This window comes from Typopeltis vanoorti, chromosome 12, assembly GCF_054136105.1.
Source record: "Typopeltis vanoorti isolate ZY-2024b chromosome 12, IOZ_Tvanoo_1.0, whole genome shotgun sequence".
Taxonomy (NCBI): Eukaryota; Metazoa; Arthropoda; class Arachnida; order Uropygi; family Thelyphonidae; genus Typopeltis; species Typopeltis vanoorti.
The window spans coordinates 68,605,236-68,632,822 of NC_143560.1; the positions used below are offsets into that span (position 1 = coordinate 68,605,236).

At 36.4% G+C, this 27,587-nt stretch overlaps 1 protein-coding gene across 2 annotated transcripts in view; it reads right to left on the reverse strand.

The window, feature by feature from the left end:
• The window catches only part of S1P (membrane-bound transcription factor site-1 protease), a 480,656-nt gene that overhangs the window by 219,614 nt on the left and 233,455 nt on the right, over positions 1–27,587 (reverse strand). For both annotated transcript variants that reach the window (XM_090401757.1, XM_090401758.1), the window contains one exon: positions 8,682–8,758. In XM_090401757.1, the coding sequence (XP_090257883.1) occupies positions 8,682–8,758 (77 nt within the window). The remainder of the gene's footprint in view (positions 1–8,681; positions 8,759–27,587) is intronic.

Consider the following 27,587-nt stretch of genomic DNA (forward strand, 5'->3'; position numbering starts at 1 on the left):
CCCCCTGAACTTCATCTCCCTATCCACCAGCACACCCAAGTCTCATCAATCTCTTGGAGTACCGTTCCATCAATGTGGTACACAGCTGGTAATCTTTTAATCCCAAAATGCATAACTTTACACTTTTCCACATTGAACTGACATCCATTACCTTTTGCCAGCCTATTTAAATCATCCTGCAAACTCTCAACATCAGCTTGATTTTTTATTGTGCTACCCAACTTTGCATCATCAGCAAACAACTGAATATCTTCCTTCAAGCCATTTCCTATATCATTTATGTACAAATTAAACAACAATGGCCCAAGCACAGAGGCACACCACTGGTCACCTGCCTCATCCTGGACTCTGCTCCTCCATACACTACTTTCTGGTATCTCTCCATGAGCCATTCTCTTATTCATATCACCAGTTTAGTATCCATCCACATCTGCTCTAATTTGGGCAACAGTATTCCATGGAGTATCCTGTCAAAAGCCTTAGCAAAATCCAGTAGTATCACTGTGTAGCCATTTCCCTTGTCCAACTCAGATGTCATTCTATTATAAAAAGTTAATAAATTGCTAAGGCAAGATCGTCCTTTGACAAAACCATGTTCGTCCCTATAGAGTATCATATCCTGATCCACCCATTCTTGAACTCTGTCTTTAACCAACTTTTCCGTTATTTTACCACCACACCCGAGATGGTGATTGGTCTGTAATTAACTACCGCAGTCTTAGAGCCACCTTTATGCAAAGGAGCTACTTTGCCTTCCTTCTGCTCCCTAGGGACCATACCAGAGTTCAAACTTAAGTTAAATAACCAAGTAAGAGGTGTTGACAATTCCTTTGCGCATTCACGCAACACCCGAGCTGGTATTCTATCAAAACCTACAGCAGTGTTTGCTTCTAAATTCTGCAATATACTGAGATTATTAAATAACTTAAGGAATTCACAACGTATACTAGAATATAAATTAATATAATATAAAGTAAATTAAACTAAAATCCAAAAAATACTAAACCACAACCTCCCCCCTTTCACAACAAAGATTACTCTAAATCCATCACCATTCCCTACATCTGGGGCACCTCGGAAAAAACTACCAAAATCCTAAAAAAACATGACTTGATCTCTTGTTACAGACCATATAGAAAATTGGCATCCCTTATTCGCTCCACTAAAGACCGACCACTTCCCCTAGACCTACCTAGTGTATACCAGGTCCCTTGCAGCTGTAAACTGTCCTACTTTGGCCAAACAGGCAGGACAGCGAATATCAGAATTTCAGAACACAAGGACTACATCCGGTTTCACCAGTACAGCCACTCTGGGCTTGCAGAGACCATGCTATGGATACACGCCACAGAATAAGGTGGAAGAAAGCCACAGCAATACACCGCAGCAAGTTCAAATTTGAAAGATTATTCATGGAATCAGCCTCAGCCCTAAGAAACTTGCCAACCTTCAACAAATTTGGATACATAAGACTGCCCCAAATTTGGGAATATACATCAGGAGAACTTCAACCCAATGGCCAAGAATACCTAATACAGCCTGCTAAGGGGCACCATCAGGACTTTAGGAAAAACAGTAGCTTCCTCGCTTCATCCTCATTTGCTATGTGTAGTGCCTGCATCGTGTCTTTATCTTAAGTTCCCATGAAGATGGCAACGTGATGTTGGAGAAATATTCGATATATATATTAAAATTTAATTTAATTTATATTCTAGTATACGTTGTGAATTCTTTAAGTTATTTAATAATCATGTATAACCAACGTATAAGCCTTTCTACAAGAATGAAATATACTAAGTACCTCTGATTTATTAACTTCAATTCTCATATTAGTTATTCCTACAGGTACAGATATATCCTCACTTGGGTGACAGACTTTTGAAAAGTGATCACTCAGTAACTCACTATTACATCTGAATTGGTCACCTCAATATCATCAGCACCCACTAAGGTTATCCTTCCAAATCATTCTTCCTTTTACTTGCCACATAGTGGAAGAACTCTTTGGGATTACCCTTGATCTCCTTGGCTAAGGTCTTCTCATAATCTAATTTATCTTTACCTACTATGCCAGTAACCTTTCTGGCCTGAGCTTTGTATTGCTCATGAGTGTACTGATCTCCTTTCTCCTTGTAAATTCTCCATAACATTTTCTTTTTTTTTTTTTTTGCAGATCATGCCTGATACTACTACTCATCCATCTACCGCCTACCTTGTTTATCTTCCTGATCATGGGAATAAACTCTGATACCTGTCTCCCTCAGATACCTGCTGATTATATCCCATGCACTGCTAAAATCTTTCCCCTGCAATATTTTCTGCCATGGGACAGCTGTAAGTCACTCCGAAGCTTGTTATAATTACCTAACCTGTAGTTCCGTATATATATCCCCTCTTAAGAGAAAAATCCACAAATTTTGCAACCTCCCTAGTCAATACCGCATGATCACTCTCACCAATTGGAGGTAACGAGGACATCTTACTTATGCATATGTCCTCTGAACCTATGACCAGATCCAACTCTCTCACACCACAAGTCCCTTCAGTTATGTGCTGTTTCAAATAATTATCTCTTAGGTGTATGAATTCCATTTCCTTTTTGCCACATGATATTTCCTCCTTCCAATCGATATCACTATAATTAAAATCCCCCATAATAATCACCAACCCTGCACTCATTGTGCTAATTTGCTGATGCATGAATTCAACATCAGCCCTACTACCCCCCTGGCCTATAGCAGCAACCAACTGTATATTTGGTTGCATTAGTCACTATTTCACACAGACCACCTCAAACGAATTATCATTCACACGTCTACCATATTGATATACTACTTTTTTTGGCTGCAACTCATCAGCTATCATCAACAGTACTCTTCCCACCGTTCTATCTTCTCCCTGAAAATACTGTACCCATCACATTCAATTCCAGTAACCACATCTTCTGCTGACAGCCAAGTTTCACTAATGGCTACAACTTTTGGTGAGATTGCACTGACTAATGACAAAATTCTTCCCTCTTATATCAAATGCTTCTTGCATTAGTATACAAAAATTGCAGATTCCCTTTAGTTCTTGTACCTGCTTTAGAACTGATATACATTCTACTAATTTCAGTAGCCCCATGCTGATTTTTATCCACTCTATTCTTCAAATTATTCTGCAAAAAAGGATCAACAAATATATATTACCTGCATAAATTTCTCCCTCTTATACTCAACCTTTTCAATTTAAGTTTCCCTGCCCAATTACCTCAATTTGTTCAGAAAAACAGTAACTTCTTCAAATGCTTATGACCTTCCATATTCAGATGCAATTCATCTCTTGCATACAGTGTCTTTTGCCTTCAAACACATATCAGACCTCTTTTTTTGCATTCTTGCAATCATATCATTCATTATCATTGCTCTTCTGCTTAACTCATAATTGTCAAAACGAGGCAGCACACTCACACACAATCCTCCCTTTGACACTTTTCTTCTTCACTATAACAATGTTCTTAAATCTTTTGCTACCTGATTAAAACTACCACTCAGGTCCTTTGTGCTCACCATAACTATCTTTTTTTTCTGCATCTAGCCCTCTCTTTATTGCTAAAGTCACTCTCTCTATTGTTCCACCAGACAAGCACTCCTCGGGCATACTGCTCTCCATTACCCTTAATCATTGAATCACCATATATTATTCCACTCATACCTTCATTCAAACCAAAAAGCGTTGCTCACGCCCTCATTTTCTACACTCTCCCAGTTTCATTACTTTCCCTCGTCACTCTTTTACTTACTCCTTCACTTTCAAAACATCTCATTTCCTCTCGACCTCTTGTGCTTTCATTCTGTTGACTCCCAATCACTTCCATACTATTCATTACTCCATCATTTACCAAATTCTCTCTCTTACTTAAGCCAGTTTTAGTTACTTCAGCTAAAAAAATCTCAATAGTCCTAATTTCTCTATTCATCACATTTAACTCAGGTCTTATGCTTAGAATTCCAACACAATGCAATAAAAACCAAGGCTTAATTCTACACCAAGTTTGGTCAGCTTTGATAAAAAATATACCTCAGTCAGACCTCGGACATTATGATCGTGAACAACAGAACGTGGCATCATCCAGCATTGTTTAAACTTAGCACTGCTTTGAATCTGCATTCTGATTTTTTAATTTTATAAACAGTCAGACAGCTACAACTGTATAGTATGAACTATTAATTTCTCATTTTTTTGTTGTTTTAACTTTCAGTTACCTTTTACCCCTGAAGATGTAAGTCAAACAACTTACGAAACTTGTTTTATTTCTTTATTGTGCTTTTAGCTTAATAAAAAAGATGTGGTCCAATTACTGGAATATGCGTTATGAACTTCTAAACCACAGAAACTTCCACTTACAATCTGTACTTTCATTAAAGTTTATTACTGTGGTTATCATGTAAGTTTGTTGTTTTATAATTATATGACAAGTACCTTTAAATATTAGACTAAATTTCAGGGAAACCTAAGTTTTGCACATGTTAGTGCACGCACGCATGCATGCACACACGCACACACACATCTCTCAATAGTATAGGCAATCGTTTGACCTGGATCACGCTTTTCCCCCATCTAGTAGGCACACTTGCCACTAGTGTGTGTGTGTGTGTGTGTGTGTGCGTGCGCGTGCGTGCGTGCGATAATATTAGTTAGATATTTTGGACCATTCTTCCTTCAGTGTGACCATCAGTTCATGTACTATTATCAGGCACACTGGTTTGGCCTACAATCAAATTTTCAGTTCAACAAAAGAAAGGTTTCTGTTGGTTTGAGAATGGAACTCTGTGCAAGCCAGTCAAGTTTTGTCATATCATTTTCCTTAAATCATGTTGCAATAGTACCTGCAGCATTATATACTGCACTGTCATGATGAAAGAAACATGGTTCCATAAAACTGGACCAATGCAGGAGGCACTGTGTTATCCAAAGGCATATCTTCTATTGGCATTAATCCTTCTAGGCTCTACAACCAAAGATCCAAGTCCATATCAAGAGACAACTCAGACCATTGCGACCTCCACCACCAAACTTCATAGTTAAGATGAATACTCAGATATCAAGGTTACAATTTGTCGCATGCCAGCTAACTAAACAAACAGAAAGCGTGAAACAGTTTGTCACATCCTGGGCAAATTGTATAACACAATACAATTTGCCCAGTTTTAATGTGCAGTGAAAAACTCTTTTGTATGGTGGAGGTCAGAGGTCCTGTGTGCTCTGGAGAGTGTCATCCTTGAAAAGTATCAATGCACCTCAATGTTACTGACCTATGGTATGGCAGAGGTTGGTAGCATTGATATATTTCAAAGATGACAATCTTCAAAGCACAAGGAGCTGTATTATGTTATATGCATATGTGTAACATGCATATATACAGCTATTACTGCTCAAATAAGATATTTCCATGCATATATGAACAAAGATGCCAACTAGAAGAAAAATGCCAAAATGGAGACAACAATTGGATGATAGACTACAAACAAACTAGTGCAAAAACCAAGTGAAGCCATAGTCACCAAGGAGGCCAGTATGCAGCAACTGCATAGTGCAAGACCCTTGCAATCAAATCTATGCCTCACAGAACTTTGAATATCCACTTCACCAACATCTGTGGCCTCAACTCCAACCTTAATAGTGTCCACTACCATCTGCAGCCCAACAAACCCCAATTACTCTTTTTAACAGAAACTCAAATCTCACCTTCCCCCAGCACTATCCATCTCAACCTTCCTAACTATACACTATTTAACTTTTTTTGACCCAAGGATGGCATCTGTGCATATATATGCTCTGACAGACCCTGACAGAGAGCACCTAACCTAGAATCACCCAATTTCGACCTTCTTAGGCTGAAAATATCCCTCCCCACTCAGTCAAATTCACCTGCTATCCCCATTGTTCTCCTAATACCACCAACCACTCTAAGCTCTTTGATTTCCTCTCCTTAAAAGTTGATTTTCTCCAGTCCCACTCTCCAAACAGTGAAATCATCCTCCTGGGTGAGTTCAATGTCCATAACACCAATTGGATTTCCTATTCCAGTTGTACAGATCCTGCAGGCAGAGATGCTGAAACATTTGCCATCAGTAATGATCTTACACAAATTGTTCAAAAGCCGACCAGATAACCCAAACCACTCCCCAAATATCCTAGAACTCTTCCTTACCAATGACCCCCTACAAATATGCTGTGAATGTAGTGACCCCTTGGGTTCACTACATTCACAGAAAGAAACAATAATCATGTTGGATTATTGTTTCTTTCTGGGTTCCAGTCCAAACACATGCATCGAACGTATCACCAAAGTAATCCTCACTGGCATGAAAACATACATTCCCAGCACTACTTCGAACTGCCATCTCCTATCCAAACCCTGGTTCTCCAAAAGATGTGCCAAGGCTGTACAAATGAAAAATCAGGCATACCACAACTGGCTCAAATCAAGAACCCCATCCTCCTTCAATGCCTATACTGAAGTCTGAAACAGATGCAAGAAAATTATCAATGCTTCTAAATCAGAATTTAAATGGGCAAAAAGCAGGAAGCTTGCAGCCTGTCCAAATGGCAGCCATGCCTTTTGATCTCTTGCCAAGGCAATTGGTCATAACTTTGCCCTACACTATTCCCACCCCTATCATGCCAAGATGGCTCAATTGCAACATCACCCACAGAAAAAACTAACCTCCTGGCTTTACACTTTGCCTCTAATGCACACATAACTGACAATGGCAAATGCCCTCCAGTCATTCCAACTGCCCAACATAAAATGCCCCCTGTATCTTTTTACCAAAAAGAGAGATCATAAACCTGTTGTCTAAATTAGACATAAAAAACAAAGTCTCCTGGCCCTGATGGCATTGCTCTAATTGTCCTGAAGGTCTGTGCATCAGAACTGACTCCTATCCTATGCCATCTGTACATACTCTCTTACTGCACTAGTATATATCCCAAAGGCTGGAAACTGGCCTATATTCAACCCATGCCTAAAAAGAGTGACAAATCACTGCCAGCTAACTACTGCAATATCTCACTCACTTCAGTTCTATCCAAAGTGATGGAGAAAACCATCAACTCTCAGCTCCTATTCTAACTTGAACGTACCCAGCTATTAAGCGACCACCAGTACAGATTCCGTTGATGCCGATCAACAGGAGATCTACTCTCATACATTACCTATCTCTGGAAAAATGCCATGGAGAAATTTGACAAATCCCAAGTGGTTGCACTTGATCTCTCTAAAGCCTTTGACCGAGTCTGGCACAAAGGCTTACTAAGCAAACTCCCATCATTTGGACTGTCTCAGGACTTCTGCAGATGAATTGCCAGCTTCCTGTATGGACTGGACGCACACTATGTGTGATGGTAGACAGCTCTCTATCCTCTCACCATCCAACTAATGCTGGGGTCCCACAAGGTTCAGTTCTCTCACCGATCCTCTTCCTTCTGTATATCAATGAGCATATTTGCATTCCTCCTTTTCATTTGACAAACCCTACTCTACACAACTCACTTCAACCCACAGAGCATCAATCACCACTGCCCTTAATTTTGACCTCCAAGCCATCCTCCAATGGGGCTCAGATAACCTCATCAACTTCAATGCTAGTGAAACTCAGTTCTGTCTTATTTCTCACAAAAAAGAACCATTTTCTCCCCAGCATTATTTTTGATAACACTCAAATTCCTAGACAAGATGAGATTGCTCCAATTGTCCTGAAGGTCTGTGCACCAGAAATGACTCCTATCCTATGCGATCTGTACATACTCTCTCACTGCACTAGTATATCACAAGTATATCACACTAGTATAGCACTAGTATCACAAATCTGCCCAGCTATCGAATACAGCTGTCACATTTGGAGTGGGGGCTCCTAAAAGCTCCCTCAAAATGCTTCACTCAATACAGGAGAGAGCAATTAGACTGATAAATGACCCATCTCTTACCAACTCGCTCCCCTCACTTTCACATAGACGTTTGGTCTCTGCAGTTTGCATATTCTATAAATATTTCCATGGGAAATGTTCATCTGAAACAGCATCAATAATTCCCCCCACTCTGTACTAAGCCCATTGGAACATATTTCCTCCTCCTTCCTGCTACTGCTGTACTGTGGAACAGTCTCCTCCATGCTGTGATGCATTTCCCAAGGAATACAACATACAGGCTTTTAAATCAAATGTAAACAAGTTTTACCTTTCCCAACCCACTACCCATATATGGTACTAATGTACTAGAGGTTGACCAACCAACCTCTTTTATATGGGCCCAACATAAAAAAATATATATATATGCTGCAAGTTCTCTTCCATAGAGGGAGAGATCTGCTTTGCATTTCTGTGATTTATGAAAGTGAAAACCGTATTCTTTATTTTAGAAATATAATGGGCCACTGCAACATTTTTTCTAACAATACTAATGTTTTAGATACTTTAACTAGAACTACCTAGTTATTCTTTAGAATACCTAGGTATTTCATAAATTATGTAGTTAAAGTACGAAATAAAATTTGTATTTCATACTTTAACTAAAATGACTGTTAATCTATAGAATAACTGAATTATATACTTTTTTTTAAAGGTAACACACATACATACATACACAGCTATTACAGGGTAGTATAAATAAAAAGTCTTCATAGACTTCAGCTTACTTGATACTTGATCCTTTAACAGCAGACCCATAAGTAACGATATCTGGTTTAACCCTTCCATATCCACCAGGTAGTTCCTATAAAAAAGGATTTACTTAAGAAAAGCGAAAAAAATACCAAGGGAAGAAAATGAATGCTAATATAACACTTCAATAATATTTCTAATAGGTTATTGGTCCAACTTTATATATGTAAAACCACTTTGTTTGAGATGTAACATATGAGCTGCTTCTTGCTATTTATAAAGCCTACTAGGTTACTGCGCCTTTGAAATACCATTATTCTAATTAACAGTTTTTCTAAATAGCTTAAGGAAATGACAACGTATACTAGGATATACATTAAAATAAATTTTAATACACTTCCAACATTTCGGCAACGTCACGTTGCCATTTTCACAGGAACTTAAAAACAAGACACGTGCAAGCAAGCACAACAAACAGTAAATGACGACAAAGCAGGAAGCTATTCTTTCTCCTAAAATTCCTGATGGTACCCCCTAGCAGGCAATGCTGGTATTCTTGGACGATTGGGCTGAAGGACCTTCAGCCCAATCGCCCAATATTTCGGCCACATGAGGTTGCTGAAATATTGGAAGTGTATTAAAATTTATTTTAATGTATATCCTAGTATACGTTATCATTTCCTTAAGCTATTTAGAAAAAATGCATAACCAACGTCTAAGCCTTTCCATGAGAATTCTAATTAGCAGTGTGCGTTTTCTCTCTCGTAACCTTTCTTGCTTATATTATTGCGTACTTTGTTTATCTACCTTTTGCACTACGAGTCTTATGCCTATGGATACTAGAAAATTTATTTTATTGAGACTGCGCCACTAATATCTTTTAATTGGCATAAAACTCAGTAATGCAGCTGGTTGATTTCTGTCTCTCTTTCTCTAACACAAATTCCTTCAGTAAACTTTACACAAACAGTCATGGTCTATTTGCACTTAACTATACACTTCGGCTATCTCACTTGGTTTCCCGCTCGCAAGTCCGATATTTTCAGGAACAGCGCATTGTAAAATAAACAATCAGGTGGCACTCTATTGATATATAATTAAAACACATTTATTTACATTTAAAATAAAGTACATTAATAAGCGATAGGGAGGTTACTCTTCTCTACCTATCCTTTATGCTTTTGGTATAAAGAAACAAACTTTTCCTTTTCAATATTAAATGACTATACAATATAATTACTCTGTTACGTCTCTGCTTAAGAAAACCAAATTGCCAAGACTAATTTACTCATAAAGAGATTAACTAGCTATGGCAAGTTATCTTACAATTAATATTCCAGTTAACAACAAATCAGAGGACTCTCTTATAGATATTTCTTATTACTATTTCTTATCAGTCCATCTATGACATATCTCCTAGATTACAAAAAGGATGTACATTAAAGGTTGGAACGCACTTATGGAGGCTCTTTGTCACGACACCTTCCAAAGGTCCTGCATCAAAGTCTCTATGGTTCTTCTTTCATCTAAAGCCTTGCTTCAGGGGGCATTTCGTCAGAGTATTAGCGGCTCTTGGACTGCAATTTTCCCGGTACTCAAAAGCTCAGGCAAGAAGTTTCAGCATACAGTCTTGAAGGTCGTTCTGCAGCTTTTGGCTTTGGTTGACTTCCCGCAACAAAATAGGGTATCCGACCAGCACTTGGCTTTAACCTGGCTGTTCTCCCAATTTTTTTCCTCTGGCATGGGTTCGCCCTAAAGTCGGTTTCTCTAGGTCAGTATGCTTCTGGTTCCCCGCCGACTGCCTCTGGCTTGCTTCAGTAACAGCACTTCGCCTCTCCTGCTTCGGTAACTGGACCTCGCCTCTGCTCTCTCGGCAGCTGGATTTTGCCTCCCCTCTGTCAGCAACTGGACCTCGCCTCCTCTCAACTGCCTCTGGTTCTCTGTCAGAAACTGCCCACCGATGTTCGGCTCAGTCCTCGTATATTTTCGCCTTTCAGGATCTTGCACCAAAGGTTGTAAACCCCCGAAGAAATCAGCAGTTCTCCTTGATCCTTTTGTTAAGGCTGACCCGCTCTTTCATCTCCTCTGTGCACTCTTTTTTTCCTTGTCTTGTCAGGTAGCAGAAACATCTGAAACTAGAGGACCTTTTCGATACTAGTTTTGAAGGTGTTCATGCGCAGAGCTTACAAACAACTTTCTCACACACTCAATTGTAAACTTTCTTGTGCTCTTATACATAGCTATTATACAATATACAAAGTTCCAATGGCAAAGCATTGCCTTTGTTTTTGACATTCTAGAAACTTTAATTAAAATGGTAAATACAATCAATTCCCATGGGGTTATTTACATTAATATTATTCATAGAGACAAACAAGGTTATTTTAAAACGATATTTTTTCTTGACAACAGAAGCTATGTGAATTGACTATTTGGGAAATGTTGATCAAGTATCTGAGAAAGAACTATTTTAATACCAACTAGTTTCACCAACTTAAACTGTTGGCATCTTCAGGGTACAGGACTGATGATAGGAACTAAGGCTAACAAAACATGTTACAGACAAGACATTTGTTGTTTAGGAACGTTTTATAGTTGGTACTAAAGTTCATTTCTTGTGTGTTTAGAGATCTAATTAGGGTCTTCAAGATCTCAGACAAGATCAAACCTTGGTTCCTATTAAGATTTTCTACAGAACAGGTGACTGTTGTGGCTTCTTTAAAAATACGAGAGCAGTAATCCTCTTCTATGTAAGGAGTACAGCTTTTATCCCACTCAATGACATGGTTGGTTGTGGAGAAATGGGAAGATAAGCCCGATATATCTTGTCTGTTGTTTTTGGCATAGCCGATGTGTTCTCTCTGTCTTATCGTAAAGCTTCTTGAAGTTTGGCCAATGTAACTTAAACTGCACGAGCATGGGATATTATAAACTCCTGCATATTTAAAGAAAGGATGGAAGTCTTTTGGAGATCTTAAGAGTTTTCGAATTGTATCTTTAGGTTTAAAGGTCACTCTTATTCTATGTGGAATTGAGGAGTTTAGGAACCTTTTTAGAGGTTGTCCCCAAGTATGGAATGACGACTGTGATAATATATTGAGTGTCTTCTTGTTGTCTTTGTGGTGGATCAGAGAACAGAATCTTGTTAACAAGTCTCTGGGGGTAGCCATTCAAGATGAGGTTGTTGGATATCAGTGCCAATTCGTCTTGGAGATCTTTATGGTCTATTGTAATCCAGACAGCTCTCTTCTTTAGCATATGTACAATGATGAGTTTTTGAGAAATGTGGCAGGAGGAGCTGAAGTGTAAATAACGTCCTGTATTAGTGGGTTTTCTATAAACTGAGAGGTTGAAATGCCCATTAGCTTGCTTCTTAATTAGGATATCCAGAAATGGTAGTTTTTTCTTTTCAAGATCCAGAGTGAATTTGATTGAATGGTGAAAGGAGTTGATCTTATTTAGGAATTCAAATAAGTCATCTTTTTTGTGGTTCCACACAATGAAGATGTCATCCACATATCTCCACCATATTGTGGGTTTTGGGTCTACTTGAGATAAAATTCTACTTTCAAGATCTTCCATGAAAAGAGCGGCACAAGATGGTGAGGGGGGGGCTGCCCATTGCCAAGCCAGTCAATTGCTGGTAAATGGTTTTCTTCCATAAAAAATAGTTTGATGTTAGCCAATGATTGAACAGCGGAGTGATCTTCTTGTGCCGATCTTTTCATGGAAGATCTTAAAAGTAGAATTTTATCTCAAGTAGACCCCAAACCCACAATATCATGGAGATATGTGGATGACACCTTCATTGTGTGGAACCACAAAAACGATGACTTATTTGAATTCCTAAATAAGATCAACTCCTTTCACCATTCAATCAAATTCACTCTGGACCTTGAAACAGAAAAACAACTACCATTTCTGGATATCCTAATTAAGAAGCAAGCCCATTTCAACCTCTCAGTTTATAGAAAACCCACGAATACAGGATGTTATTTACACTTCAGTTCCTCCCACCACATTTCTCAAAAACTAAGCATTGTACATATGCTAAAGAAGAGAGTTGTCTGGATTACAACAGACCAAAAAGATCTCCAAGACGAATTGACACTGATATCCAACAACCTCATCTTGAATGGCTACCCCCGGAGACTTGTTAACAAGATTCTGTTCTCTGATCCACCACAAAGACAACAAGAAGAAACTCAATATATTATTACAGTCGTCATTCCATACTTGGGGACAACCTCCAAAAAGGTTCCTAAACTCCTCAATTCCACATAGAATAAGAGTGACCTTTAAACCTAAAGATACAATTCGAAAACTCTTAAGATCTCCAAAAGACTTCCATCCTTTCTTTAAATATGCTGGAATTTATAATATCCCATGCTCGTGCGGTTTAAGTTACATTGGCCAAACTTCAAGAAGCTTTATGATAAGACAGAGAGAACACATCGGCTATGCCAAAAACAACAGACAAGATATATCGGGCTTATCTTCCCATTTCTCCACATCCAACCATGTCATTGAGTGGGATAAAAGCTGTACCCCTTACATAAAAGAGGATTACCACTCTCATATTTTTAAAGAAGCCACAACGGTCGCCCGTTCTGTAGAAAATATTAATAGGAACCAAGGTCTGATCTTGTCCTTGGCTCCTATTAAGATATATTCCTTCAAGATCTGGAAGACCCTAATTAGATCTCTAAACATACAAGAAATTAACTTTAGTACCAACTATAAAACATTCCTAAACAACAACAAGTGAAATCATGTACACGCCACATGTGTATTGCACACATTCAGTGTTGTTTTGTAATTTATAATTAGAACTCTGTTAATGTCTTGTCTGTAACATGTTTTGTTAGCTTTAATTCCTATCACCAGTCCTGTACCTTGAAGATGCCAACAGTTTAAGTTGGTGAAACTAGTTGGTATTAAAATAGTTTTTTCTCAGATACTTAATCACCTTTTCCCAAATAGACAATTCACAAGGTTATTTTTGTAATAGTTCTCATGAGACTTTATCTCTGTAAAAATCAACATAAAGTGCTTTGGTATTTTTAAGCTACATCGAGTATTACATTACATCTTCTTTTAACGTTGCCATAGCAAACAACAAGTTCTACTTACATGGCAAGTAGCTTACTACCGTATTCAAGTTACCACACTGACATTCTTTTTAACTGGGGAGAAGGAGTTTAAATAAGTATGTTTTAGTGCATGTCAAAAGACAAGTGCACACTGGTCTTTTGACATGCACTGAAACATACATCAATTCCCACATACAAGAGGTTGCAGAATCTATAGTACATTAGTACCGTGTTTGTGTGCCAGAGGTTGAAAAGAGAAAAGAAATATTTTCTGTCATTCATTTTGAACAGATGGAAGAGAGAGAAACACTGCATGAGCCAGAGACCAGCAGTAGATGGGATGAAAAACAAGAAGCTGGTTTGGCAGATGGACTATATGGATGATGATCAGTTGCCACTGAATTTCTGTGGTGTTAGGAGAAAGAAGAGAAATAGTGAGTGCCAATAATGGAGAATGTTAATTTTTTTAACTTTGTTAATGCCTTGTACATGTTCTAAAGAAAATGTACAAGGCATTAACAAACAATTTGTGAGACAGCTATTAGAGTCAGCTTGTAAAAGTATCATGAATTAAATGAATCAACTAACTAGGAAAGTAAAGGGATACCTTCCAATTTGGAGGAAATGCCAACTAAACTTAGTGATAAATAACTATCTGTACTGTTGATATACCACTACATTCTCAGAACAAGGGTTCCAAATTTACATCTCCACCCCTTTTCCTGGTAGTGTCTCATTACCAGAAAGGATATCATTCATGATACCCTTGAACAGCATGCCAAATATATTTGAAGCTCCAAACTGTTCTCCATTTGAGAGAATAAAGTAAAACAATTCTGCAGATAGGTCACCACATAGTGGTCTGGTGATACAGAACCAAACCTGATGGTAAGATACATCAGGAGGCTTCCCAATCAGCTGGTGCATAATCCTACCACATACTCTGTCAGATTGTATCTGGAGTAAGTAGTGGTATGTGGCAGGACACTGTCAAGAACTGCTGGGATGAGATAGCAGTTCTCTATATGAGACTGTTATCTCATCCCAGCTATTCACAACACCATAGTTCTAGTGTCTATTTCTTCTTGATACATGTTCCTGTTCTTTGACTATTTACTAAAATAAACGATGGAAAGAAAAACAATTATAGTGCCACTGTAGTTAAAAAATCTCACCTTTCAAAATAACACTGAAAACATAAAAATCATTTCCATATCCACTTCACCGACATTCAGGGCATAAAGCATGTACATCATCATTTACAGACATCCAGATCTGAATTCTTATCCAAGTATCAACTTTAACACCATGCTATATCACGAATGTGCAAACTTCGTAGTCATAGAGACTTTTGCCTAAGTGTAGTATGGCAAATAATTTAGTGGAAGCTGATTTTCCACTAAATTAGGAATTTGATATTGATCTTCTCTGGCTTAAGGTTTCTTTGTTCCATTCAGTTATATTCATCTGCCTTTACGCCTTTCAAATTATTATAAAAATTACTCTTATCTTTTGGATTTCTTTTATCAAAGCTCAATTATCTGTAATTCAACTTTCTAAACAATGACGTCATCTCTCAAGGTGACTTTAATGTTCATAACTTCAACAGACTTTCCTTTTCCAATATTTCTGAATCAAGATGGAAGAGATGCAGAAGAATCAACTGTAAGAATCTAATACAAATCATCCATTTACTAATTGTTTTTGGAAAGATAATTTTAAAAAGTAAAAGCAACACTAAATCCTGTCTTTTTCTATTTGGAGGATCACGCAAAAGCTTTGGCATTTTTATTGAACATGTATTTAGGCTTAGCCTTTGGCCTGGTTGAAGCTCATCTTTGGATTTAATGGAATGAGAACAGCACAATGAAATAATTCTGCAGTAGTGCCTCATCAAGTTCTGGCAATTAGACCTCATGCTGCATACAGAACATAGCTCCCGCATCCTGTCCCCAAATACAGCCAACAATGACAGGCTAAATATAGCTAACGTAGTTATACAACTTTTGCCACCTAAAAGAAATTCTTCTAACAGCGCTATCTCTTTATAAATTATGCAAAGTATAAAAATTACTAGAGCTGACAGGCAATGTTCTGCAGTCCTAAATACCAATGAATAAAATTGGAAAATGAATGTGTTGCTCAGAGACCATACCACTTGCAAATCTCTCAATTATGAATTCACTAATTCTCAGATCGCCTCTTGGTCCTCCGAATTAGATAAAAAAAAAACCCTCAAATCTTTCATTTCCTACTCTCTTCCAGATATATGGTTTATCCAACATTCATAAACTCAATAACCCTCTCCTTGTTATAAATGCTATTGACTTCCCCCTCCTTTAAACTAGCCAAACAGTTGGTTAAACCTTTAATCCTCTTTACCACCCATACTTCATCTTATAGAAAAAATTCCATCGACTTCAAATCATTAATAGACAGAGGGTACAGACACAGACACTCTGTCCTCCCCTAACCAATTTCTATATGGAATATTTCTTTCTTTCTTTCTTCTTTCTGATTTACACTCATGTGTAGACCCACACTTCACCATGTAGGCATTTGAAACAGAAATCCTATGGAATAGGTTGGTTAATCCTTATTCCAGGAGTGTCTTACATCTGTAAATGTGTGTGCTCACGGGGTTGGTTTGTCTATTCTGCGCGACAAAAAAACCGAGTTTCTGGGTGAAAAACCCTCTATCTCCATATGAGACCAGCTAACTCACTTCTAGTTGAAAGAGACCAGATGAACATTGCTCATTTCATGGACTGGAATCGAACCCAGGTGTTTCCGACCAAAGAGCTTCGTCTATAACAACTGAGTTATAGAGTCTCACATATAGAGTATTAAAAAAAAAAAAAAAAAAAAATTACTCTCCACCTCCACCTGAACAGCTAGTAATACCTAGAATCCAGCGTTCAATACAGCAATATAAATAAATACACGAAAACAATTTCTTTCTCATTTTACCAAAACCCATCTATACACAGGTAGATATACAAACTTCCCCATTATCACCCCCTCCCAACAATACAATACAATACAATATCATAAGACATTTGTTAACAGAACCTACAGCCACTGTTCAGACTAGGCTTTTCTCAAAAGCTCAAATCTCATTTATTTGCCATAACATCAATGCCAAAAAAGATAACAATATAAGTGTTCCTTCCATCCCATCCCTCTCAAGATGCAGATAATTACAGTAATGTTATTCCCATTCCTATATCTGTGTCCTTCATATGAAGTTGCCACTCTTATCCACTCTCTCTCAAGGATCAACACCCCCCCCCCCCCTCTGTTCCAAGTGTGTCCAAGGTAGATATCTTGTTCTTGCAATTTGCTGTATTATGGACAAAGGAGGTCTACTAAAATCCACCTTGAAAAACACGAGAAATATTTCTAGGGTTTTTCAAGGTGGATTTTTGTAGACCTCCTTTGTCCATAATACAGCAAATTGCAAGAACAACAACATTTAATTATATTACTACAGTGTCTTCATTCCATTAAACCTGAAGATCGGCATTTTAATCAGTACTAATTGTTAATCTACCACCACGACTATAGTCAGTTAGATCTAGATGATGATGCCTAGGACACCTTGAATAGAATCAAATTAAAAAAAAGAAAATACTAAGCTTCACCACAGCAAGTGCAAACTTGAAAGACTGCTTTTGGAATCAGCAGCAAGATTTAAAAAAGCAATCGACTTCAAAAAAATGTGGTTGTGTGAAACTTCCAAGGTTTGGTAAACAGTATTTCTTAGACTTTCTGTAACAGCCAGGGGTAATTACCAGTTAAGAACTTTAGGCTTCTAGTCTTAACATCTTCCACTTATTGTTTGTGTGTGTGTAAAGTTGTAATAGTGTGTGTAATAGTGTCTGTGACAGAAACAAAATAGTTAAATAGTTCAAAAATATTATTAAACATATTTAATTATTTAATTAAATGTTTTTTTTAAACATATTTAATTAATATTAAAAGAAAGACAAATACCAAATAATATCCTAAAAGCTGTCACAAGTATATATGAAAATAATCAAATACAAATAAGATTAAATCACGAGCTATCATATACGAGAGAGATAAACCAAGGGGTCCAACAGGGATTTCCCCTCTCAGCAACTCTTTTTTAATATCTACTTAAATGAAATAATAATAAAATGGAATAAAAATTTACATCAAGGAATTAAACTTTCACCTACAGTTAACTTAAACACTCTCCTCTTTGCAGACGACCAAATAATAATTACAAATTCTGAAGATAACTTACAGAAAGCTATTTTAAATCTAAATGAGATATCCAAAGATTATGGTATGATAATATCAACGGAAAAATCAAAAACCATGGCCTTTAAAGGACAAGATCCAGCAAGAACTAAAATAGTATTAGATAACAAGATCTTAGAACAGGTGAATTCATTTAACTACCTAGGATGTATGATCACTTATGAAAATGAAAAAGATATAAACATAAAAATTGCAAAATATTTAAAAATAACAGGAGTAATTAACTCTATATTTAAACTAAACCTAGTTCAAAAACAAACCAGGCTAAAAGTATACAATACATTAGCCCTACCGGTCTTAATGTATGGAAGTGAAATCTGGACAATAAAACAAAAAGACAAACAAAGATTAACAACAGCAGAAATGAAGCTTATGAGAAAAACTGCAAAGTATACCCTATTTGATCACAAAAGAAACGAAGATATTATTACTATTATTATTATTATTATTACGGGCAACTCCAGGGAGTCAGACTCATCAAGGGAGCCCCCAAATCATTTTCATCACAACTATTCGACATTCATACAGTATCTATCATACCTCGCCTTAAACTCATTCACTGTCACAGCATCCACCACAGACTCAGGGAGCGCATTCCACTCATTCACTACTCTAAAAGTAAAGAACCCAGCTCTAACACCTTTACTAACCACACTTTTACCCAGTTTCCATGGATGTCCCCTAGTCCTCCCACAACCAGCCCTGTTCTCAAAAATATCTTCTGAATTAATTTTATAGAAACCCTTCAGTAATTTGAATGTCTCAATCATATCTCCCCTCCTCCGCCTATCAACCAATTTTTGCAACCCACAAATCCTCAACCTGTTCTCATACGGTTCATTCCACAGACCTGCTATCATCTTGGTCACTCGCCTCTGGATCCTCTCCACCTCCTCCCCATCAAGAAGAAACCTAGGTGACCTTATGAAAGAATTAAACCAAGAACCAGTAATTGAAAAAATTAAAAAATATAAACATAAATGGATGGAACACATTCAAAGAATGAAAACAGAAAGATTACCAAAACAAGCCTTAAAGTACAAGCCATTAGGAAAAAGAAAACCAGGACGTCCTCTTAAACGATTCAACGATGACTTCTAAGGCCGGAACAGGCCATACTAGGCCTAAATCCTTGACACGTATGATGATGATGACTACAATGTCTTCATTCCATTAAACCTGAAGATCAGCATTTTAATCAGAACTAATTGTTAATTTCAAATTGTGTGCCACCTACTTCTTTTTAGCCCTTAATATTAATAAGAAATTTAATTTAAAAAAATAAGCAATATAGAATTTACACAGAGCAAAGTTCTTTTTCAACTTTACAACTTTATACTGTACTAGTCATTAGTCATAACAAATCCTACATTCAGTTATGTATGAAAATTTAGTTTCTATTAAAACAGATTTCATCAAGGAAACATACTATTTGAAATAACTTTTCTTATCATATTTGAAATCACTAATTTATTTATATCAAAATACAGCCTAAGTGAAATGTATTTTTTTTATTTCTAAATTTGCACATTTTGGCATTCTGGTAAATAAATAAGATGAAGAGTAATAATATAATTGCAGTCTTTCTTTTTCAGTGTATGTTTTTTTATAATTTTTACATGTATTCATACCTATGTGCACATGCAAGCATGTGAGCACGCGTACACACACACACTAGATCAATTCTTAAAAAACTAGGCCTAATTTATAAGTGAAAAGTTCAGACATTTTGTAGTTGGCATATTTACCTACAGCCTCACCAAACAAGAGGCTGTAGGTTCAATCCTGCCATGAACATGAATGTTTATAATTGTTTTAGGTGGGATATGAATTTTGCTGCATGGTATGAGACTAGTACCCTGCTTTATAGAGGCCATAAATTGCTTTTAAAAGAACAGTTTCAGGATTATTTAAAAAATAAAAAATAGAAAAAAAAAACTAAATTATATATATATATATATATATTATGTTAAAGATACCAAGCTATTTTAAACCTGGTTTTACTCCATTTCCCAAGTAAGCAAACAGACAAATAAGTCAAGTTTGCACCTGCACGTAATGCAAGTCTAGCTGACCCTGCAGGTATTGCAAGACCAAAGTAACTCATGGTAAAAGTAGAATAAGCTCTGATCCCTAATCTTAATATTTACCCATAATGCAAAGCACATCTCCTGGAAGAGATGTATGATGCTTTGTATTAAAGGCAAGGGGCCACTACCCAGACCGGTTTTGACCTTTATTGAGGTCTCATCAGTGGGAGCCAGGCTAGAAATAATAAGATTTTAGTAACTTGCATTACGTGCAGGAGCAAACTTGACTTATTTGTCTGTTTACTTACTTGGGAAATGGAGTAAAACCAGGTTTAAAATAGCTTGGTATCTTTAACATTTATTATACCCAAGGTAAAATACTTTCTACATTTATATCTCCTCCTGAGTTTTTTATTTAATAAGGTTAAAACACCTTATGGTAACTTGTTCTGGTAAAATACTTATAGGCTCTGTATTACTAAAATCTTGATATTTCTAGCCTGGCTCCCACTGATGAGACCTCAATAAAGGTCAAAACCGGTCTGGGTAGTGGCCCCTTGCCTTTAATACAAAGCATCATACATCTCTTCCAGGAGATGTGCTTTGCATTATGGGTAAATATTAAGATTAGGGATCAGAGCTTATTCTACTTTTACCATGAGTTACTTTGGTCTTGCAATACCTGCAGGGTCAGCTAGACTTGCATTACGTGCAGGCGCAAACTTGACTTATTTGTCTGTTTGCTTACTTGGGAAATGGAGTAAAACCAGGTTTAAAATAGCTTGGTATCTTTAACATTTATTATACCCAAGGTAAAATACTTTCTACATATATATATATAAATTATAATGGGAGGAATGGTGAGACTATCAGTGTAAGAGCGACAATGCTATATAGCTGTGCTAACAATGGGAATGAGCATTATCATGGAAATGATTAGGAGGAATGATTTTGTCTTTGTATTTATATGGTTCCAACCCGTCAAACATGTGCAAAGTTATCTACATGTATAAGGCACTAGAGAAGAACAGAGATCTGCAAGTTGTCCAACTATGTCATGCAGACTGCAGACAAGAGTATACAAAAGAACATGCAGGTAGATTATTATCTCTGTAAACATTATCTCTGATAACAGGATTATCAGAAACAAATGGGTATAGAGTTTGTTGCCTTAGTCAATATGTTGGAACTTCATATTGTAAGCATTAGTGAGACCTGGATATCAGAATCAGACATACTAACTGATATTGAGTGTAAAGCATACAGTTGCACTGGATATTTCCAAAGCTTTTCACTTAGTTTGGCACAAAGGCTTACTAAGCAAACTACTATCGTTTGGTATGTCTCAGGTCTTCTGTAATTGGATTGCCATCTTTCTGTCTGGATGCATGCTTTGTGTGATGGTGGATATCCTCTCACCATTCAACTAATGCTGGAGTTCCACAAGGTTCTGTCCTCTCACCAACCATCTTCCTGCTATATATATCAATGATCTACTTGATTTGACCTCCAACCCAATACACAGTTTTGCAGATGACAGCACACACACACTCCTCCATTTCATTTGATAAACTTTACTCTACACAACTCACCTCAACCTGCTGAACATCAACCACCACTGCTCTCAATTCTGATCTCTGTTTCAGTAAGGAAATACCATGAGTAAACATATGAATTAAAATTATAATAATGGAATTAACTCATAAAATATTATTTATTAGTAGAATTTTCGCCTTGAGTATCACAGGCATCTCAGTACATGTATAAAGCTAATTAAACAATAACTGACAATTCCAAAAGGTGCCATCTAAGTAGCTAATGTAAAATAACTAAAAAAGGTCAATAAATTTCCTAACTTATTTTAAAAAAAAAAAAAAAAGATAAATAAATAAATTATATATATATACAATTAAAAAAGGAAAGATTAGCTGATTTACAAAGTATACTATCTCCCACAAAGGGTATAGCGTAGACTATCGGAGCAAGTTAGGAGAGTGAAGTAAAGTTTCACATGTTTCTTTATAAAGCCATTCCATGAGGAACCGACTTTTGTGAAGGACTCTTGTCTTGTTCCAATGAACTCTATGTCTAGTGTTGATGGCATGTTCTGCAAGTCCAGACTGTTCAAGTTCAAGGTATTGAATATAAGACTGGTGTTCTTCTAGCTGAATAAAAACAGATCTTCCTGTGTGTCCGAAATAAGATAACCCACAAGAGCAAGGAATCTGGTAGACACCAGATTGCCAACTTCTTCATGGAGCACTTTGAACAACATATTTTTGACAACATTTCTCTAGATCTACTCATTAGTTCAGATATGTAGATGACTTTTTTGCTATCTGGAATGGCTCTTCTGATGAACTACAACAGTTTCTCTCTAAATTAAATGCACTTCATCCAAGGATCCAGTTCACCCTAGTAGTAGAATTAAATAAGCAGCTAGCCTTTTTAGATCTTTTAATTCTTTGCCAACGAGATGGTAACCTACATTTCTCAGTCTATAGTCAGAAGACTCATACAGGCCATTATATCCATGCTGAATCTCATCACCATCCAGTCAAAAGGCAGGAACTATTAAAACACTGGTTCATCGGGCCCACTCCTTTTGTTCTTCAGACGATCTATTAGAGAAAGAATTGCAATATATTATTTCCTCCTTTTTATCTAATGGATATAAGAATTCCTTCATCAAAAGAGCTTTGAGTAGTTTTGATATATCTTCCTCTTCAAATACAGAAGAAATGACATGTATTCCTATCCCTTATGTGCAAGGCATTAGTGAACGCATAGCAAAAGCTTTAAAACCACTACATATTTGTGTTGCCTTTCAACCAATCAGAAAAATCTCCACCTTTCTCACTTCTCCAAAGGACAAGCTTCCACATCTCATTTACCCAGGTGTCTACTAGATTCCTTGCTCTTGTGGGTTATCTTATTTCAGACAATCTGCTTTTATTTGGCTAGAAGAACATCAATCTTATATTGAATACCTTGAACCTGAATAGTCTGGACTTGCAGAACATGCTATCAACACTAGACATGGAGTATATTGGAACAAGACAAGAGTCCTTCATAAAAGTTGGTTCCTCATGGAACGGCTTTATAAAGAAACATGTGAAACTTTACTTTAGTCTACTAACTTAAACAGATCCGATGGTCTACGTCTATCCCCTTCGTGGGAGATAGTACTTTATAAATCAGCTAATATTTCCTAACTTTTTTAATTGTGTATATATATAATTTATTTATTCATTTATTATTTTTTTTAAATAAGTTAGGAAATTTAAGTATTATTTCTGGGAAAATTCCCATGTTACTCCTCTTGAAACTAGGAGTGTCCCTTATTTTAAATACTCGGGTTTTTAAAATTATTTAAATTATTTTTAAAATTATTCTTCCCGCCTTGCATCAAACACCCCCTCCCCTTTTAACAGCCTACAGCAGAAATATGGAGAATGAAGTCATCCTAGCATCTAAACAAGGTATGTACAAAATTTTCTTCCTCAATTATTCTGCTATATTTTCCTTTGATATACACTTATAATGCCCTAAAAATTTTCTTGAGTAAAAAAGCCAATGTATTTAAAATAAAGGACACTACTAAACAAAAACAGGCTATAATAGCCGTAAAAGTAAGTTAGGAAATTTATTGACCTTTTTTAGTTATCTTACATTAGCTACTTAGGTGGCTCCTTTTGGAATTGTCAGTTATTGTTTAATTAGCTTTATACATGTACTGAAGATGCCTGTGTTACTCAGGCGAAAATTCTACTAATAAATAATATTTTGTGTGAGTTCATTCCATTATTATAATTTTAATCAATTCTGATCTCCAAGCCATCCTCCAATGGGAGTCGAGATAACTTTGTCAATTTCAACTAATAAAATCCAGTTCTGCCTTATTTCTCACAAAATAAGAACCATTTTCTCTCAGTATTACTTTTTGACAACACCCAAATTCCGAGACAAGATAAGATTTCTCTTCTCAGAATTACCCTGACACCAAGCCTCTCCTGGCATAAACACATTATAACCATTGCATCCTCAGCTTCCAAAAAATTAGGATTTCTCTTTCACTAAAGACATTACTTCACCTCTGAACCTTATACAGCTGCTAATCTTATACAAATCACAAATCTGCCCAGCTATCGAATATTGCTCTCACATTTGGAGTGGGGGCCCCTAAAATTTCCCTCAAAATGCTTGACTCAATATACAGAGGAGAACAATTAGACTTATTAATGACCCATCTCTTACCAACTCACTCCTCCCACTTTTGTAGAAGCATTTGGTTTCTGCAATATGTGTATTCTATAAATATTTCCATGGGAAATGTTCATCTGAAATAGCATCAATAATTCCTCCATGTAGTACTAAGTGAAGGAATTATTTATTCCTCCTTAAGTACTTAGTACTTAATTATGTACTAAGTACTCCACTTGTTGCAACACGTGCAGCTGATGCTCAACATCCCTTCACAGTGCACCTTGAAACCCAGATGTGCCCCCCCACCCTGCCAGATGTGTTTCCCAATACAATATGCAGTCTTTTAAATGCAATGTAAAGAAGTTCCTCCTTTCCCAACCCACTACCAGTATACAGGACTATTTTACTATAGGGTGATCAACCAGCCTCTCATGTATGGACTAAACATAAAAAAATAAATAAAGTATTTTTAGAAAGGATAGACAGAATAAGAGAGGGGTGGGGGGAGTGCTACTAATGATTTCCTTTTCCTTACATGTCAAAGTTCGTTTCAATATCATAATTATCCTCTGAGCTGTATTTGTAATTTTTGCTATGTTACCTTTGAACTTCAAATTCCTATTAGTAATAATGCCAAGATCATTTTCTTGTAGCAAAACCCTGCTAATACAATAAGTCATTGGAAATCTCATTACACTAAAGTGTATCATTGTACACTTACTAACATTGAATTGATGGCCCAAATTTCCGTCTATTTAAATTATTCTGAAAGTACTGGATATCAGTAGCATCTGTGATTGCTTTTCCCCTTTTAGCATTATCGGCATACAACCGAACAACCCTTGTCCTTCCTTCCCAATATCATTAATGTATAAATTCAACAAGAGTGGTGTAGGGACTAAACCTTGTGGAACACTACTGCCAAATTCTGCAGATTAAATCTGGAAGATTACCCTTTTTGATACTTGTCCATCATTCATCCACTTATCAAAGAGAGTAGTTTATATTCCACTCCCATATGTAACAACCTCTCAATGGTATTCTATCAACTGATATTCTATCAATTGGCTTGAACCAATTCCAACAGTGTCTTAATGTATCCATTCCCTTTATCCAACACAGCCAAAGCAGTTAGTGTTGAGAACTATGATTATAGTACAAGTAACAGTATTTCAAGTGGCAGTGAATTTGAAGCCATCTGGTGTGAGATGGAATCTAACAAGATCAAACACAAAGTGGGGTGTTGTTACAGACCTGGTGGATCGGTTGCTAGTGATGAAGAAATGCATCACCAAATAGAGATGAATAGGCACGAAAAGAGTGGTTGTAATGGGAGACTTTAATTACCAAAGTATTAAGTGGGCAGCAGTAAAATCTCAGGAGAAGAATGAAACTGAATTTATTGAGCTGTTGCGAGACAACTTCCTCAGGCAGCATGTGATAGAAGGAACTCAAGGACAAAGAGTGCTAGATTTGATTATAGTGTCAGAAGGCACTGAGTTAAAGACATAACTATTCTTCCTCTAGCTGATGACAATGACCATGCAGTACTCACTTGGTAAGTGACTAAGTTTATGAATTATCTACATGTAAACACAAGGAAAAGTATAATTCATTAAATATACTGCTAAATATTTCAGTTTGAAATTAACAAACTATCATTAGTGGCCTAAACAACATTTTTTGCAAGGTGGAATGCAAACAATTGATTTATTCAAAATAGTATATGAATGTTCCAATCAGAAAATGTTACATGCTGAACTACAAAGCAGGAAATTATCACCAAGTACATAATTTCCTGGTCACTGACTTTAGTGGAATGGTATTGGTTACTGAATGGGAAGAATATTGACAGTGCATGGAAAGCGTTTAAAAAATACTTAAATGATGCAATATCAGAATGTGTCCTGAGAGTTCGAAGAATAAATAGGACATGAGTCAAATGACATGCAATCTTATTAAGAAAGAGATTTGTAAGAAAAGGATGATGTGGAAGGAATACCGTGTGCATAAGGATGATGTCCTTTATGAAAATTATAAGCAGCAGGCTAGAAGAGTCAACTGCTGTATGGAAAGCTAAGTCTGAGTATGAAAAGAAAATGGCTCTACAACTAAAGATAACCCCACAAGAATTCTATCGATAAGCTGCAAGTCATCATCATCATGTGTATCAAGGATTTAGGCCTAGCATGGCCTGTTCCGACCTTAGAAGTCATCGTTGAATCGTTTAAGAGGATGTCCTGGTTTTCTTTTTCCTAATGGCTTGTTTTGGTAATCTTTCTGTTTTCATTCTTTGAACATGTTCCATCCATTTATGTTTATATTTTTTAATTTTTTCTATTACTGGTTCTTGGTTTAATTCTTTCATAATATCTTCATTTCTTTTGTGATCAAATAGGGTATACTTTGCAGTTTTTCTCATAAACTTCATTTCTGCTGTTGTTAATCTTTGTTTGTCTTTTTGTTTTATTGTCCAGATTTCGCTTCCATAGATTAAGACTGGTATAGCTAATGTATTGTATATTTTTAGCCTGGTTTGTTTTTGAACTAGGTTTGGTTTAAATATAGAGTTAATTACACCTGTTATTTTTAAATATTTTGCAATTTTTATGTTTATATCTTTTTCATTTTCATATGTGATCATACATCCTAGGTAGTTAAATGAATTCACCTGTTCTAAGATCTTGTTATCTATTACTATTTTAGTTCTTGCTGGATCTTGTCCTTTAAAGGCCGTAGGTTTTGATTTTTCCATTGATATTATCATACCATAATCTTTGGATATCTCATTTAGATCTGAAATAACTTTCTGTAAGTTATCTTCAGAATTTGTAATTATTATCTGGTCGTCGGCAAAGAGGAGTGTGTTTAAGTTAACTGTAGGAGAAAGTTTAATTCCTTGATGCAAATTTTTATTCATTTTATTATTATTTCAGTTAAGTAGATATTAAAAAGAGTTGCTGAGAGGGGACATCCCTGTTGGACCCCTTGGTTTATCTCTCCGTATATGATAGCTCGTGATTTAATCTTATTTGTATTTGATTATTTTCATATATACTTGTGATAGCTTTTAGGATATTATTTGGTATTTGTCTTTCTTTTAATATGTTAAATAATATGTTTCTTTTAACTTTGTCAAATGCTTTTTCAAAGTCAATAAATGCAATATGTGTTTCTAAATTATATTCTCTTCTTTTCTCTATTATTAATTTTAGGCAAAAGGCCGGGTCTATACTCATGTATAGAATTATCTCGGTCTATACTCATATAAAATGATCGTCCTTTTCTAAATCCATTTCTGTACTTCTAGAATAAAGTTTTT